Source organism: Talpa europaea (assembly GCF_964194135.1).
Source record: "Talpa europaea genome assembly, chromosome: 5".
NCBI lineage: Eukaryota > Metazoa > Chordata > Mammalia > Eulipotyphla > Talpidae > Talpa > Talpa europaea.
The window spans coordinates 1,363,278-1,381,156 of record NC_140071.1 but is presented as its reverse complement, the minus strand read 5'-3'; the positions used below and the strand labels follow the sequence as shown (position 1 = coordinate 1,381,156).

The 17,879-nt window shown below is 60.4% G+C and overlaps 1 protein-coding gene across 1 annotated transcript in view; it reads right to left on the bottom strand.

The window, feature by feature from the left end:
* Nucleotides 1-17,879, bottom strand: part of ADAMTS16 (ADAM metallopeptidase with thrombospondin type 1 motif 16) — a gene marked incomplete at both ends in the record, with an annotated part of 54,743 nt that overhangs the window by 16,432 nt on the left and 20,432 nt on the right. Inside the window, 9 exons of the mRNA XM_084233884.1 lie at nt 1,464-1,594; nt 3,115-3,287; nt 3,790-3,938; nt 4,581-4,676; nt 7,042-7,195; nt 8,969-9,106; nt 12,996-13,101; nt 13,188-13,347; nt 14,771-14,854. Coding sequence (XP_084090010.1) covers nt 1,464-1,594; nt 3,115-3,287; nt 3,790-3,938; nt 4,581-4,676; nt 7,042-7,195; nt 8,969-9,106; nt 12,996-13,101; nt 13,188-13,347; nt 14,771-14,854 — 1,191 coding nt within the window. The remainder of the gene's footprint in view (nt 1-1,463; nt 1,595-3,114; nt 3,288-3,789; nt 3,939-4,580; nt 4,677-7,041; nt 7,196-8,968; nt 9,107-12,995; nt 13,102-13,187; nt 13,348-14,770; nt 14,855-17,879) is intronic.

Below are 17,879 nucleotides of genomic sequence, written 5' to 3'. Positions count from 1 at the left end.
CCCCCGCCCCCCGCAGCCACACTTCGCCTGTGCGGGAGACCCCGTCTACACAGCGAGGCGTCTACGCCTCCAGCCAAAGCGTTGACCTCTCCAGTGAAGGAGTCTGGTCTCCCCTGGGGTCCCGCCCGCTGCTACTCGCAGCCCTAAAGCCCCTCAGGTGTCCTGCTGGAGACTGGACGCTGCGGCCGGGAGAGCAGGAGCCGCCGGCCGCTGGGGCCTGTCCCTGGCCACATGGGATGGTCCCTGCGGAGATTACGGGAAGGGCCGTGTGGTCACTGGCTTTGAATTTTAGGGGCACCCCAGGGTCTGTGCGGTGTCGCCAGCGGAGCAGCTGTCCTCCCACCCCGCGTTTGAAATGCTTTGAGCCAGATGGTTTCAGAGATCTGGGGTCTTCGGAAGGCCATCGACCGGGCTTGGGGTTGGGGGTGAGAACCCCCAGGCTTCTCCAGCGAAGGCGCGGAGCTGAGCAGGGCTAGCCCGACCCACAGAAGCCTCGTGCCAGGGGTTTCTGCCTCCAAATTAATTAGGCTCAGCATCTATCAGCGACCAGAATGTAGCTGTGACAGCTTTGGGGGCTTGACTGTGAAACATCTAACAGATCAGCTAGTAATGAGATAAAAGAGGAGTAGCTTTGAGCATTTCAATGCTGGAGGCATCGGAATCCAGCCATCTACCTGATCTGCACACGAAGCAAATTCTCGGGCCGGGGTCATTCAGTTTCCTGCCAGCCAGAGCCAGGACAGGCCTTGGGGTGCTACCAAACACAGTCCTGAGGGCCTTTGTGGGCCCCCCACTGCCCAGGTGGCTTTCCACGCTGGCCTTTGCCTGGAGCAGCTGCTGGGAGCATCCTGCCCAGCCCGCTCCTTCGTCCTGCCCAGCGCTGGGTGCCCGAGAGGGTGGCCCTCCTGGAAGCCGAGGCCTGGAGGTCCTCACTGTCCCAGGCTTTGCTCCCTTTCCACGCCCTGCCCTGCAGGCTGACCCCACCTGCTGTTTCCCACCCCAGTGCCTATTTCACAGGGACACATGATGAAAGCCCATCTGGGAATCCTGGCAGCTAAGGGGCCATCAAGAACCTGCCCTGGTCCCTCCCTGGGCACTCTCTTTGCCCTGCTGCCCTCAGCGCTCAGCAGTCCCTATAGTCCCAGGCTCGCATCACCATGCTCCCCGCTGCTTCCCCAACATCTCTCTACCAACTCACTCCAGCCCGGTGCCCCCTGGTCTGGGGAGCCCTGCAGGTCTCTCAGATCACCCCAGCACCAGCTCTTCCCTCTGCTAGCTCTGGGTGCACCTGCTGGGCACCTTCTGCATCTCAACATGTGCTCACCTGACCTTCCTCCCCGTGGGCTGGCACCTGCGGGGAAGGGCTGCCTGTCTGGCCTGCTGTCTCTAGCCCCTTACAGGATGCCTGGCACAAAGCAGACTGTCTGGAGATGTTTGTTGAATGAATGAACGGTTGTTATTACCTCACATATCCCATCTACACAAACATTACGGCTATCCTCCGAGCATGGGGTCCCATCTTTGACTTTATTTGACAAAGAAAAGAAGAAATCAAATCCTTCTGCGATACAGTAGAGTTTGCATAAGTCCTGATCTTTAAAAGAAATACACACACAAACACAAACAAGAAAGACACTTAGGCGCTGCGCATTTCCGCTCTGAATTTCAGACTCTTTCCTTATTCCCCGTTCAATGACTCCCCGCGGGAAACCTCGCTAAGACGTTTTTCACGGTTGTCCCATTGTGCTGTTTTCCCCCTTGATGTTCGATTGTTATTTTGGGGGTTTCATTTGGAATGTTTGCTCTGCTCTGTTCTCTGCAGTTGTCAGCACATAGTAGGCACGCAACAGACCCCACCGACGGCAACGAAGACGTTGCTCGCTCTCGACCATGTCACCATGGTAACGAGCTACGCACTTGCAGAAACACAAGAGTCGCTCATGGTTTGCAGTAAGACACAAAATCTTACAGATAATACGTAACAAGGGGATGAAAATCATCACCAAGTGTCTGAATAGATAATGCACCTGAGGAAACGCACAATATTTTAAAGGTGACGAGAGGAACGACTTTCAGATGAAATCCCCGGGGACATCCTTTTCTATAAATGTAACAGCTGGTCAGACCCCTGCCTGCCGGGACCCTCCGCCTCACGGACCTGTGATTCACGGAGCGAACACGCACCCCCCTGTGGCGTTCCCTCCTCCGCCCCGTCTTGGTGAGGAAGGGAGCAGTTGATGAAAATTTTGTCTGCCGTAGGTGTTTCCAGAGAATCGGGACTCACCCACCCGTTTTCTCCTTCTTGGGCCGTATCACTAATTCTAACTCTGAGGCCCGGGTTTAGCTTGTGCTCCTTGACCAATGACGTTGCCTACGAAGGACCAACCAAGTCCGCAGGGGCACACGGGTCGTGTCTACCTTTCCTCCTGCCCACTTGCTTCTCTCTCCCTGGTTTAATTTTTACCGAGTTTAAGAGTAAAAACAAAACCAAAAGTGCTAGTGGGACACGGTCTGCTCTTTCCTCCCAGCACTTGCCAACGTGCCCGGCCTCAGCGCTGCCTGGACCGTCTCTGCTCCGTGGAGGAGACCCGGGTGTGCCCGGGAGCTCCCAGCCCACGTTACAGTCACAGGCTCCACACACCCCCGCCCCGGAGGGCGGGAGCTCACCTGTGGTCCAGGTGAGCCTCTTGGTTTATAGTTTGAGAGCGAGACTTTCTGAATCCAGCCAACTTGCTGCTATTCAGTTTTCCAAAAGTTGCTATTTCTGTCACCCTTTGGCAATCCTGGGCATCCAGGGAGTGACGGGCTTCCAGCAACATTGCCACTGACTCCGGGTCTGTGATTCTACGCCCAGGGGCACCTCATTTGAATTCTGATTCTTTTGGAGAAGGTCACTGTGACGGGAGCACGCCTGCCAGCTCACGTGCTCATCTCTGCCCGCGCCACTGGCAAATCAAGTTCAGACGAGACCCAGCGTGGGGAGGCAGCGCCCACCCAGCCAGGGAGACCCTGCGCCCTTGGGCCGTCTTGGCTCCACCTGACACCAGGACCCCCGCCCCACCTTGCAAGAGTCAAGGCAACGAAACAGCGGCCTGGGGGGTGCTGGAGACTCACCTTCCACGTGGGTGTAGGGCCTCCACCTGTAGTGCCGGCCCAGGAACCGCCGGCCGCCGTGCTCCGCGCACTGCAAGGCCCGGAAGTCCACGCTGCCGTCTGGGCACGCCTGGCCGTTGCAGAGTCTCAGCGAGCGGGCGGGGCCCTCGCAGAACTTCCCTCCGCGGGCGGGTCTGCAAGCGCCGCCAGGCGGGGTCAGCCAGGTGCCGGCCCGCTTGCTCTGCGGGGCCGGGGGCACACCGGACGCAGGGCCCTCCCACCCCGGACCGTCCACAGATCTCGGCTCAGGGGAGGACGGGAGGGGCCCTCGTGGTCCTGAGGCCGCGCCCCACACCCTTGGCCCCAGCGCCTTTGTGCAGGCGACGGGTCTGCCGGACACCAGACATGTTTTTTCCCACGTGACGGAACTGTTGCTGATTCTTAGTCGCGTGCGATCTCTGCACCTTTCTTAGGGTTTGCTTCTTATTTCAGGCAGCCCTGTGCTTGGGGTCCCCTGCCTGGGCTCACTGTGGGCCGGTGTCTTGTGACGAGCAGAGCCGCTCAGGCGCCGCGTGCCCGTCCTCCTGCCCGGTGCTTCTCGCAGTGCGGGGGGCGGCCCGGCCCGGCTCAGGTGGAGGCCGGCGGTGGGGGCTTACATCAGAGAAAAGGCTCAGTCGAGGGGAGGGGTCCACCTACTTGGGGTTCGTGCAGAGGCGGTCTCTGCGGGACACGCCTCCCCCGCAGGTCCTGGAGCAGGGGGCCCAGGGCGACCAGTCGGCCCAGTGGCCGTGGGTGGGCCGGGGCCCTTCGTCTCCGTACTGCACGCACTGCCCCCCGCGGCACCACTGGGGACAAAAATAAAAAGGTCTGACTCCGCCCGGAAGGACAGATGGGTCCACCCGGGCGCTCGGTCGCGGGGAGTTCGGGGATGTGGGGGCCCCTCCCTGCATCAGCACGGAGCACGGCCAGGTCGGATGTTGGCCCCTTTTCTTTCCAAGCCCAGCAGCACTCTGGAAACACCCACACAGGACCCGCAGGAAGCGTCCTGCCGTCGGGGCTGCGGCCCTGGCTCGTCTGAGTGTGTCGGGGACGCGCGTCCCCTGAGCCCTCGTGACAAGCTCTAGCCCGGGCTGCAGACGCAGCCCCGACACCGCACCTCGGAGCAGGCCACACCTCGGCACACTGGTGGCCATTCCAGGGCCCAGCCCGTCGCCCGCGGCTGGGCCTGGCGGTCACTCCCCAGCACCTGGGCCCCGAGCCCGCGTTCGCTAGGACTCGGCGGGGATGAAACGTCCCACACAGAAGCTCCTGTGCCGACGGCCTGACCTGTCAGCCCCCTCCCTCCCCAGTTGCAACCCTGGGAGAAGGGGCGGAGGGTCTGCTTCCAGTGCCGGGGTGAATGACCCCCGGCCTGGGTGCAGGTGCCACGTGCGTGAGGGGGACCCGCGTGGGCGCCCAGGACGCAGGAGGGCATGCTGCTCCCTTACCATGTGGTGCCCGCACAGCGTGCCCTCTGCTGCTGGCATGAGCTTCGTCTCGCACTTTCTCCCGGCCCGGTGGCACCACAGGGCCTTGCAGATGTCCTGGGGTGGGGGAGGCCAACAGCACAACCAACATCAACACACCATGTGGTGGGCCCCAGATGCTTAAGGGAAAACAGCTGATAGAAGTGAGAAGGTGGGCCTCCCTGGGGGCGCAGGGGCTCAGCGTCAGCACTGTGAAGCTGTCCACAGCCACCGCAGCACGAGTTCCATCCCCGGCCAGGGAGCTGCCCACATGGCACAGCAGACCTCTCCTGTCCCCCCGCTGCTCCCCTCAGCAGTGTGTTTCGGTGGATCCTCCTGTTCTGCTCCCCACTCTGTCTCTGATGAGTCCTCTCATCTCCCGCACCTCTGGCCTGCACCCCAGCTCTTCTATGCATAAATAAATAAATCTTAAAAAAAGAATGAGAAGCTGACTGAGCCGTGGACGCAGATGCGAGGGAGGCCCGAAGCCTGGAGGTCTGGACCTGGTCCCACTTAATCCCAGACTTTAGTTGTATTTACTGATTATAAATTCCACAAAATTATATTTCTAGATTAAAAAGTAAAATATGCTTAACTCAGACATTTGTAGACTCAGACATTTGACATTTGTAGAAAAATGTCAAAAATTAAACAAAACCCAACATTTGTCACTTATTCTATTTTGGAAGAAGGTATTTTTATTTATTAAAGCAACTGCATTCTAGCATTATTTGACTTATGCTTGGTTCCACTTGTCACTAACTCCTCCAAGTCTGAAGCCTCCTTTCTGAGTTAAGCATGATCATAAGCCGCTGGCCTGCTCATTCATCCCTCATCCACCCTCCATCCATGCATCCACCCTGCACCCTGCACCCGTCCATCCATCAGCCACCCTCCCACGCAACCACCCACCCTCCACCAAGCCTTTGACAAAGACCGGGATATATCAGGAGGCCTGCTAGGCAGGGACCATGGCCCTGACCTGCCACCTCACAGAAGGCCTTAGGGGGTGAGTAGCGGCAGGGGGTGCTTGCCAGAGAGAAAAAAGGGCTTTGCCTGAAGGACAAGGGAAGGAATTAGAGAACAAAAACCCTCTGAGCCACCTCTTGCGCGCCAGGACTGTGAGAGGACAGCAGACAGGGCTCAGCAAGAAGAAATAAAGGGTTTGTGCAAAGCGAGGAGGCACACATGGCGAGAAGGGAGTGAAATAGAACACGCCTGTGGGGTGTCCCCTGTGAAAGACTCTCCAGGTCTAAGGCATTTTACTCTCAAATCCTTTTGCGTTCAAAGAAATATCTTAGTAAAGAGCAAACAGTGGCATTCGTGAAATGATGGAAACTTCTGGAATGCTGGGGGGAGCTTCAACTGCACAGTGAAAGTGTTTCTTAAATTATCTGCACAGCTGTTCTGAATACTTGAACAAGTGTATTATTTCCAAGAAATTTAACGGCTGCCCCCACCGGCTCATTGGTGTCATAAAAAAAGGCAACCTCGCAAAGCTCCGACTCAGTCCTGCCTGAGGATGGTCTCCCTGAATCTGGGACAAAGACCCTAATTAGCCATGGTTCTGGGCACAGGACTCGGGCTGGGGCCGTGTGTGTGTGTGTGTGTGTGTGTGTGTGTGTGTGTGAGGCTGGGGGGGTGTGTGTGTGTGTGAGGCTGGGTGTGTGTGTGTGTGTGTGTGTGTGTGTGTGAGGCTGGGTGTGGGGGGCTCCCCGCTGTGCCACAGAACCGGACACTAAGGCGATCACATTTCAAAGTGGCTCTGGCATCCTGGGCTCCAGCCTGCGGGGTCAGCCTCCCAGCCCCCAGCCCGCGGAGGGCACAGAAAGGCACTTGGGAAGGCCCGGTCGAGGGTAATGCTTCAAAACGGAGGGTCAATAAATGGCCTTTTGGGATAAGAAAACCCGAGAGGCGGGAACAGCAGCTCTGTGCTACAGGAAATGCCAAGGACATCCCCAGGTTCTGGGAAAACGCTGTCTCTCCTGGGGGGCCTTCCCGTGGCGCACAGCGTCAGCCCCGCCCGCCTCCTCCCCCTGCCCTCACCGTGGGGGTGTCCCTCGCGGAGCGTCCTGGGAGGAGCTGCTCCGTGAATGTTCATCTAGGGAGTGTGATGTCCAGGAGGGGTGAGGCTGCCACTTCCCGCAGGCCCTGCGGCACCGGGGGAGGTGGCGGGGACACTGTCTTCTGCATCCCATTTGGGGAAAAAAGCAGTTAATTGGCCAGGCCACGCCAGCGGAAGTTACTGCTGACCATCAGGAAGACTGAACGACGCCGTCAGCTCTCTGGAACTGACGCCCACCGGGACCCACCGACCTTCCCTGTGCCGCGACACGCTCCGGCCTCAGGGGGCAGCCTTGCCGGCAGGCTCGGCGTCTGCGGGTGCCCGGGTGCCAGGGGCGGGGTGAAGGGCCCTCTTCCCGCCTGCGGTGCCCACACTTGCCTTTTTGAAGTCCAGCATGCAGAGCCGGGCTTCCTCTCCGAACTGCCACCTGCACTGGGCGTTGGCGTCGTACAGCTGTCCCGGCAGCTCCTTGGGGTACCTGTAGGCCTGCACCGGCTTCGGCGGGTCGGCCAGGCACACCGCCTGGGCAGAGCTGGAAGGGGGCAGGCAGTGCTGACCGGCCGGGGGCACAGCCAGCCCAGCCGCTCCTCGCGCACAGGGGACGGGGCCCTGGGGCGAGGCGGGGCCTTCCTGCAGGGAAGGCAGATGTGCCCTTGGGCCGCCCAGCATGGGTGCTGCCCGCCTGGCTTCTCCTCCCGCCCCCTGGGCACCGGCGTGGGGCAGGGCGGGCCTTGTCCACTGGCCGGGGGACCCCTGCGGGGGACGGGGAGCCCCGGGTGTCGCTGGCACACAGGCACACTGAGGAACTGTCGGTCAGTGAGTTCCCGTTTGCTTTCGTGAGGACACTTGCGAACCCGCTACGGCAGGCGCAGGTGGTTCTGCACACACGCGTGAGCATGTGTGTCACAGATGCGCGGCCGGCGTCACGGAAACGATGTGCGTGTTCAGAGTCCACGTCTCCCCGTCGGTGCCGACGCTGATGGGAAACGCCTGGATGGACAGACGTGTGCGGCCACACGTGGTCACGCCCCCCGCCCCCAGGCCGACCGGTGAGGAGAGTCCGTCCGGTGAGCCCCTTCCCCGACACGCTGCTCTCTGCCACCTGCCATTACACACGGCCCGGCCCTGCTCGGGGCTCTGGACACCCCGGGCCTAATGTCATCGCTCAGCCCCCGCCGAGGGGTCCTCTGGCTCCGCGTCTGCGACTTTCCCCTGGTCTCCACTTTCAATTTTCATTTGCTCCTGTCCCCACGGACTTCCAGGGCTGCTGATCATTTGGTTCATTTTCTCAGGCCCCTGCGCCCCAGAGTCCCGGGACAAGGTGGATTCATGTGTTAGTTTTTTCTAAGAATACGTGATGGAGGCGAGAGCTCCAGTGCTCCTGCTTCCTCTGAGGAGTCTTCGAGTCCCTCTCGGCCCAGCGGGCGGGCGTATTTGGAGCCCGGGAAGCGGCTCGCCCGCCTCCGCCCCCAGGGCCGGCGGGGACGCGGGCCCGTGTGCAGCCGAGTGCAGCCGTGTGCGGCACGACTCTCCCGTGTCTGGCAATGGCACGTCTTTCTGAGAAGGAGCGTGTCTGTCCCGGGAGTGAGAGCACGCTGCCCCGGGGCCAGGGAAGCAGCTATTTCCAAGCCAGAAGCACAGGCTTGAGTCTGGCGCGGCCGGAAGGAGGGCGGGGGGTGCACCGGGCTCGGCACCCCAACCCCCGCCCACGGGGATGCTCAGAGGCGGGTTCCTCCGAGGATGGCTCTTCAAGTTCCCTCTTTCGCTCACAGTTTCAAACACGCTGTCTTTTTTCAGGGTCCACCCTTCCCCCTGCAGCCCTAACTCAATTGGCGCTATCACAAAAATTCCTGCAAATAATTCTTAAAATTATAAGACTTGAGTGAGATTAAGGTTTCTCTAGTTCAGTTTTTTCTCCTAATCAGAGCGAGACTGTCCCTGTGCACCCCACTCGGGGGTGGGGGAGAGGCAGTGGGGGGGTCAGCTGTGCTTCGCCCTCTGAGCATGGACAGAAGCCTCCTAGAGCCTCCTGGCGGCCGGATCTGCTTGGTCATGGGCGTGAGAGGCAGAACAGCGTGGCACGGCACGCCGCCCTGTGAGCGCGGGGTGAAGGGCGCGGGCCTCAGCCTGCAGGCCTGCGTGCCCTGAGGAAACGCCTGACCCTCCTGGCCAAGGGGCCACCTCAAGACCCCACCAGACAGGAGTTCCTTGGGCAGTTCTGCTGCCCAGGCTGCGTGGTCAGGCTGGCTGGGTTGACCGGCACCGCCACCCGGGCACCAGGTGGCACGCGGGTGCAGGGCCCTACCTGAGGAACTTGCGCAGGTACTGGCGGCTGCAGGGCGACCAGGAGAAGACCCCGTTGTGCCCAGCCAGCGCGGGGGCCATGATGCTGCCCCCGGACGTCTTGCACGGGTTCCCCTCCCCATCGTGGGCCATGCCGAAGCTGCGAGAGAGAGAGAGAGAGAGAGAGAGAGAGAGAGAGACAGACAGACAGGCACAGCTCACTCAGAACCGAGCAGCTGTGGTTGGCTCCACCCGACAGGTGCGGGTCAGCGTGCGGAGGCCCCGACTTCTGAGGCCCGTCAAGCAAAGTGCGCGATCCGCCAGCCAGAGAGTGGGGATGGCCAGTATCCGACGTCCCTGCAGAACCACTGCAGACAGACGGGCGGACGCCTGCAGCCAGGTGTTTGCATCGCGGAGACGTGTCTCGAGCGCAGGGCAGGCAGCGTCCTTGACCTTCCTGACGAAGCTCAGGCTGCTCCTGGGGCCTCCTCCTCCCTCTACCCTGCTCTGCTGTGGGGGCTGCCGGTTCCCAGGGCTTTCAGGGAAACAGACCCCAGGCTGCTGGCGGGGCCTGATGTGTGGCACAGTCCAGGTCATCATTGACCGCAGCGACTCTGGGTAGGGCTGGCATCTGTCCCCACGCCCCCTGGTGCTGCTGCAGCACCCGCCAGTCCGCACAGGGGAGCCTGCGTCAGCCGGGCAGGGCGGGAGGGACTCCTGGGTCCTGGGCCCGCAGCTCCGCGGAGCCGGGCACTGCCTGGAGGCGCAGCTGTCGCTGGAGTTAAGCAGACACCGGGCACCTGCCCCGGCTCGGTATAGGGGACATCTGAAGCAACAACGCCTCTGAGAACTCTCAAAAGTGTCCCTTTGGGGTGTTCAAATCCCCGAAGGCCAATCAGCACCCCCTAGTGTCACCTGAGAAAACTGCAGCTCGCTCCTAGGGGCCCCTCGGCCGGTGGACCCGGGCGCTCGCTCCAAGCTCCTAAAGCTTTGTCTGCAGCAGCCTCGGCCTCATCTTCACGACCCCAAGGAGCGCAGCTCCCGCCCCGGGAAGGGAGCAGCGGGCCGGGGGCTCAGCATGGTCCTGAAGACAAACGTTCTCCTGGAGGGTCAAGCTGCCGGGGGCCTGGGGTGTCTCACGCCCCTCCCCTCTCCCCATCACTGCGGGGCCTCCTGAAGAGCAGGTCCCGAAAGCAAAGGTGGACAAGGTGGCGCTGGTTTGGGGACGTTCTGCAGCTGGGAATCCCGTGATGGTGGGGGGAGGGTCGCCGGGGTGGAAGACCCCAGGGGGCGGCGGGAAACTCTGTCCTCACTGAGCAGAAGACACACACGTCCCCACTAAACAAGCCTCCTGAGACTCATTTAATAGCAGCTGTAAAAGCAGCGATCGTCGCCGGCACCCGACTCCAGAGACGGGCATTGTCATCCCAAGGCCGCCCGCGCCTTCTGACCAGCCGCCCGCAAGCCACAGGAGTGACAAGAGGGCGGCCGGGAGAGCCGGAGAGGCAGGGCTAGCAAGACCTGGCCATGGGCCGAGCACGCGTGGAGGCCAGAGCTGAGCCTGCCTGGCTGCAGCCCTGGCCGCCTCTGCAGGGCTCCCGCTGGGTACGAGGTGACTCACCACCCCGGGCCATCGGCCTCCCCCCCCCCCCCCCCCCCCGGCTCTCAAGCTCTATTGAAAGCAACACCCCAGGGAGACCAGGGGCAGAGGACATGGAGGGCCCTCCCGGCGGGCCCCGCCCCGGTGTGAGGGAGACACACCCCGGACCAGGACAGACGCGAGAAGCCGGCCGCCACCCTGGCTCTGTCCGGAGCAGCCCTGCCTCGGCGCCCGGCGTGGAGCTGCCGTGCCTCAGACTCGCTCAGGGACGGTGTCCCCCGGGCGCCCTGGCCAGCCGGGCCTCCGCCGGGCACTGGCAGGGAGAGCCGTGGGGGCGGAGGAGGCTGGCCTGGCTCTGCATGTGGGTGCGTTCTCAGACAACAGGGGAGGCGGGAGCCCCCCACATCCCAGCTGCCTGCGCCCCGGTGTGTCGCTCCAAATCATGCAGAGCCCAAGTGTGGGGCCCCTCGGTTGTGTCCCCGACCCCGGCCCCGTGCGCTGGCTGACCGCTGGACAGAGCCCTGGCGAGCACCCTGGAAGGCCCCGGCGCCCCGTCGGGAGCCACAGTGGGAGCTACGGACACTCCCCGAGGCACACAGGCCACCGCGACGTCGCCAGAGCGTGGCCTGGGCATTCAGCACATGATGTCACTGCCCGTCCTCCCCAATCCTTCCCGGTCACTCAACGTCACGAAACTCATTTCCTGCCGGTGTGCCTGGGCCACACCCTCGCTCCCACGCCCCCCGCGGCGGCCGAGGACTCTTGGGGGTAGATGTACCAGGAGGGGCCTCTGCCCCCCAGGCTCGAGCGCCTCCATCCTGCCACCTATCGCCCTGCTTGCAAGGAGAAACACTATTTTCTTGTTCAAAACACTCTTTGCCCATCTCGACCCAGTGGAGTTGGGGGTCCTGACACCCGACTTCTCGGGGCAGAGCCCGCAGGTGCTGAAAGTGCGGACACCGCAGGTGGCCGTTGGGGGTCCTGCCGGAGCCGAGCTCACCGCAGCCTCCGGGGCCCTATCTCGCCGCTCATCGGAGCTGATTTGCCCCCCGCGACGGAAACATTTCTTAGCTTGATTGTTTAATTAAATTCGGGTATGGTTGAGAGGACAGCAAGAGCCCCATGTCACTGGAATAATGAGAGTTTTTGAAGTTTTAATTCCGGCAGACGACTACAACACACCGATGATTTAGCTGAAAGCTTTATAAGCCGGCATGCAATTTTCTAGACGCTGAAAAAGTCAATCATTACCTGGAATGATGCGGGATCAGTAACTGGATACGAGGCTGCACTTTCAAGCCACCGGATCAGACGCAGCCAAGGTCTGCAGGGCCTCGGGGGACTCCAACACAGCTGGGCAGCCGTGTGCACACACAGTCACACACGCGCGCACATGGAGCACGGACACACAGAGAAACACGCACACACGTGCATACAAACACACACGCACAGCCACACACGTGTACATAGAGCACACACGCACAGCCATACACATGTGCACAGAGAGCAGTGCACACATGCACACAGAAACACAGTGCACGTACGAACACAGACATGCATGTGCACAATACACCCACACACACGTGCACACAGAGATTCTGGGCAGGCCAGTGACGTGAGCCCCACGTTCCAGCCTCAGGATGAAGAGCTCAATTGTGTAAACGCCAGATCACAGACCTGCCTTTATCAAGTCATTTCACAAGCAAGTGAGGAATGAAAAGCAACAACAGAATTCCTGGCTGGACGTTTTCCAGGAGGAACCCAGGTCGGGGCAGCAGACACCCTGGCCTGGGCACCGCCGGCCCTCACCAAGACAGGCAGCGTGGGGGTCAGGGGCGGGGAGGAACACGGAGCACAGATGCTCCCCGAGGCGGGCGGCCTCCAGACCGCAGGAGGCCAGCCCTGCACACCCCGGAGGGACAGAGCCAGCACCGCGGGAGAGGCTGACACCAGCCCGATGCCCGAGGGCGCCGTGCCCAGCTGAGCCGAGCCCCCGCCCTGCCTGCATTGCCCCGGCGCCCCTGCCTCAGAGCCCACAGCGCTGGACAGCGCCGACGTGGGAAGCTGCCCAGCCCCATGTCTGGTCAGCGCCTGTCCCGAGGGCTGCTCACCCGCCAGAACATCTGTTCAAGTGATGGGGCCACAGAGGCGTCAGGCTACAGAGCAACAGGAGCTGGCCCTGGGGGCTGGCCGCGCCGTCGCCAGCGGGAGTCCCTGGGAGAGGAGCCGCCCACCATGCCCAGAGGCCGGGCAGGGCAGCAGTGTCCGCGTGCAGAGGATCCAGGGCAGGGCGTGGGTGCATGTGGGCACCACCAGGCCTCAGATGTAAAAGGACCACCTGGGCGGTCGGGCCTGCCCGTCGAGGACATACTGGGCGGGTGTGGGCTCCCTGCGCAGACGGGCCGACCGCCGCAAGCGGATGCCGCCTCCCTCCGGGACAAGCACCTACTTGTGTCCTGACTCGTGGGCGATGGTGAAGGCCAGGCCAAGCCCCGTGTCCTCGTTGACCGTGCAGCTGCGGTGCCTGCTGCACATCCCGCTGATGGGCGCGAAGCCTGCAGCAGAGAGCGAGGGCCTGCTGCTCGGGGCCCTCCCTGGGCCTGCCCCCACCCCCCGCCCCCCACCCCCGCTGGGGCCTCACCCAGCGTGTCACACGGCGCGTTCTTCCAGGAGCAGATGTCCAGGCCGGTCAGCAGGATGGCGTGGTCGTGGCGCACCCCGTCCCTCCCCTGCAGCGCAGACTGCCACCGGCAGAAGCTGGTGAGCGTGCGGTCGGCGTGGTGGCTGATCTCCAGCCCTGGCTGCGGGGCCGCACGGGGGACGTCACGCCATGGGGCCCCTCGCACGTCGCCCCGCACGGCCGTTCACTCGGGGCTCACGCACACGGGTGGCGGGGAGGCGGGTCAGCAAGGCACCCACTTTCTGAACTAAATCCAGAGGCCTGGACACGCGGGCGCCCGGGGGTGATGCTTATCCCACGCCAGGCGGGCTGCGCGGCGCCCAGCTTGTCACCGGGGCAAGCTGGATTTCTAGAAACCGCCAGGGACCAGAAGGGAGCTCTCCGGACACTCCCCCGCCTGCGGGCCCGGGGCCGACAGGGCAAGAGGCCGTCAGAGAGAAGGATGCTGGGCCGCGGACACGCTGGGCGAGGGGCCGGTGGGCCACAGGGGCTGAGGGGCCTTCTCCCTAGGCCTGTCCCAGCCCCTCAAGGGTCTGCAAGCGGGGGTGGGGGGGCGCCCTCGCCTGCAGGAGTGCCGAGGCCCTGATAGCCAGTCTCGTGACTGTGCTGCTCGCTGTGCCTTCCCCGGAGACTGGGCCTCCCCAGAGCGCGTGTTTGTCTCCCCGGGGAGCGACCATGCGGCTCAGAGCTCTTCCCAGCACCCCGGACACGCCTCGCATTCCTCGGCCAGACTCCCCGACTCCCTGGAGCGCTGCGCTGACTAAGGCCGGCACAGGTGTAGATCAAAGGATAACCCTGCACTCTGCCTGGCCCGACTCCAGGCTGGGGCGTTTGAATACCGGGAATAATTAACCTGTCACCAAGCAGCCCACGAGCTGAGCCCCTGACCGTCGCTTAGACTCAGGCCTGCTCGTCCCCCGCAGGAGACCAGCGCTCTGGACGTTTAGGCAGGAGGCAGCTGAGCTCTCACGTCTCAGCCTCCCTGTAAAAACCCTCTGTCTCATATAAGTCAAAACCCGCGGCTCACAGCTGCCAGCACCAGCGGGCGTGGCCCCGGACCCGGGCCCAAGGCGGTCAGGGCATCTTGCCCACGCCCCGCTGCCAAAGGCGCCCGGGGTCCTGCTCGCTCTGGGAAAGGAAAAGCCGGGGGCTGCAGGCAGGGAGGGTGAGGCGGCCGATCCTGGGGCCGGGGGCTGGAGAGTGAAGCAGGGCGGAGCGGACGGCCCAGCTGCCTTCCAGGCTCGCCCGCCTGGCACCCTCAAAGCTCTTCACCTTGTAGCTCTAGCGCGTTTCCGGCCCACCTGCTGAGGGGAGCCCTCCTAGTCCACTGTCCCTACAGCCATTGAGAGTGTCCTTCCTGCATCAGCCAAACGCCACGCACACTAGTCAGGCCATCGCTAGAGGAACCGACGAGAAATCCCTTGCCCTACACACAGAAGGTTAAAGACAGGCCCCTCCAAGGGGACCGGAAGGGTCTACAGAGCAGTTACAGAGGAGAAGACGCTCCGTTCTGCATTGTTTTTCTGGGGCGCGCACGGAGATACCTGCTCTTCCTCCAGAAGGATCAGACCCACGACGGCAATGTTGATGTTCCCGCCGATCGTCCCGTCCTTGAACAAGGCGGACACCTGGAAGAGACGGGCACTCACGTCGGTCTTCAGCCTGGGGTCCCCTGGGGTCCTGCCGCCGTGGCCCCCCGTTCTCAGGGAGACAGTGGCACCGGGCTCGCCTGCCGGACGCACAGACTGAGGACGAGCCGACGAGCAGCCACACCAACCGCTGACTCCTCGTCACTGGAGTCTGGGAGGGAAACACTGGGGTTCGGGGGCCGTACCTCAAACACCAGAGGAGAGAGGCAGGGCGTCCAATTGGGGGGGTCCTCGTTAGAATAGAGGGAGTTTTTTCCTGGCGCTGCTGACACCGTGAGCGCGGCAAACTCCCCGCGAGGGGCTCCAGGAGCCGCTCAGAGAAGCGTGGAAGAGACCCAGAGGGGAAGGAGCCACGTGGACAGAGGAGGCGCCGCGGGAGCGAAGCAGGACTCGGGGGGATCGTCGGGGCCATGGCCACGGACGGCGTGGGGCGGTGGCACCTCGGAGGGGCCTCACGGCATGGGAACGGCTGCAGGGGATGAGCTGGCCCGCTGCCTCAGCCCCCAGGGCCCCCGCCTGCCGGCCCCGCCGGCCAGCAAGGACACCGCGCGATGACCAGGCGCCGCGTGAGGCAACGAGACGCCCGTGGGGCACTCTGCTTCCGCAGCCGCGGCCGCGCCCAGTGTGAAAACATCGCTACTGCTTGCAAAACCACTCTGGGACGGCAGACCCCTCCCCCGCTGCAGGCACCAGCCCTTGCCGCTCGCTGGGGGCTTCAGCTGAGGTGACGCCGGGCCGGTGCTGTCAGGTGATCTCAAGGGAAGATAATGCATAGTCGACACTTTCGCACGGCTGTCGGGACGGGGCGAAACGGCTTTCAGACCCCAGAGCACAGAAGATAAAAAAAACGAATCTAAACCTCTCTGAGACTCGCTTTCCGAAGGCAGAGCTGAAGCTGGATGCTGCACCCCCCCCCCTGCAGTGACCCTCAGGGCTAATGGCTGTTGCCATGGTCCCTGAGGTCCGGCGTGGGCAAGGAACCATGCGCGCAGGGGGAGAACAGCAAACTCCCTAAGATGCAGAGAAGCCGAATGCCTGCCAATAAATAATGACCACCAGAAGCTGCCACAAAGATGATTAAAAGAAATGCTGACCACCTGGAACCTTATCTCGCTTTCTCAAGGCCCACAAACTTTATTCTGCTACAACTGTCTTTCTAAAATCTTTCCTTTTTCTGGTCATTGATTGCTAATTAAAAAACATACATAATTTAATAATTAGGCTAATGCAAATGAAACATTACTAAACACTGTGTTATAATAGAATTGTTAGTTTAATAATCTTTCTATTATGTGCTTAACTTTAGTACCTTTGATATTAACTGCATTATAAAATAAATTCACCCATGACAATTAATTATGAGTAAAAATGATAGTTAGTGCAACTAGAAAATAATTATATAAAACAGTAGAAAGAATTTATAGCCTGTCCAATTAGGAATGAGGCTAGGTCCAGATATAACTTCGGACATAAATCACTGCCCTGTCAATTAAGCTAAGTCTATGAGCAAGCTGATCTCTCTGATGTTCACTGTTCCTATGCTTTTAGAAAAACATATATATACTGACCACTAGCTTAATAAAGACGCACTCAGATTTTCACTCTCTTGAAGTGTGTCTGTGTGTCATTTATTCATCGAATCCCTGACCACCCTGCGCAGTCTCTCAACCCTGAGACGGCCTCATCGTCCATCGCTGTGCTGGTCCGCGGCAGGTGGCGCCCAAACGTGGGGCCCGACCTTCATTTCATTGTTTTCACCCAAAGGAGAGGTAAGTAACGAAGAGGTTGCGTTGGGTAAGCTATCTCCTTCTTGTGTGAGTGTGTGAGTGAATTTCTCCTAAAATACCCTTCTTTTTTAGACAGTCAGGGATAGAATCCTCACTGGGGCGTCCGGAGCTCGCTGATAAAGGGTGATCAGTTTGAGACAGTGAGAAGTTTTTCTAAACTTGAAAACATACTCGTGGTGCTGAGTGTGTGTGGGAGTGCATGATTACGGCTCCACAGCCTTAGGGCTACGGAGTCTGAGTGGGCTGCACCCGCGGTTCCCGTGGAGGACGTCATAAGGCATAACGGTCATCTGCTCCTTGGAGCAGCCTGGTCCGGGGTTTATACGGACAGACCTTAGCTAAGACGCCTCCGCAAGTTCCCGCGAGGGACACGGGCCGGACAGCACAGTTGAAATAAAGATCTTGTGTGAGTGAACAAAGCACCACGAGGTCATGGGTCAACAACAGACCAAAAACAGAGATCTTTTCCTTTCTATACTGAAAAATATGATTGAAACACGTGGTATTAAAGTAAATAAAAAAGCTTTGTTGCAACTTTATGAATTTATAATATGGGTATGCCCATGGTTTCCAGAAGAAGACAGTTTATCACTAGAAACCTGGAAAAAAGCAGGAAAAGAAGTACAAGAATTCTATGCCCTTCATGGCCCATTACTAATTCCTCATCTACTTTAATTGGTTTAGGCATGGCAGACAATGTAGCTCAAAGCTCTCAGCTTTTACATTGGCAAATGAATGAGCATTCTGGTTTCTTTCAGCCATATGTGATTCCTTCCTCACCCTTTTCGTTATGGGGGCGTGATGTGATGGAATCTATGGGGTTAACTCTCACCGCTCCTGATTTAATTGATGAACAGGCTTTTTCTTAGGGGCCATTGCGGAAAATTTATTTGCTGATAAAATTGCTTGGAAAAACAATGATCCTGTCTGGATACCTCAATGGCCCCTTACATCTGACAAAATCCAGGTTATACATGACATTGTCTCTGACCAATTACAAAAAGGGCATTTAGAGCCCTCTAACAGTCCGTGGAATACTCCTGTCTTTGTAATTAAAAAGAAGTCAGAAAAATGGAGGCTACTTCAGGACCTCCGCTCAATTAATGACACTATGCATGACATGGGAGCCCTTCAACCAGGCCTCCCCTCCCCTGTAGCTGTTCCAAAACAAAATCATATTGTAATTATTGATCTGCAGGACTGTTTTTTCACCATTA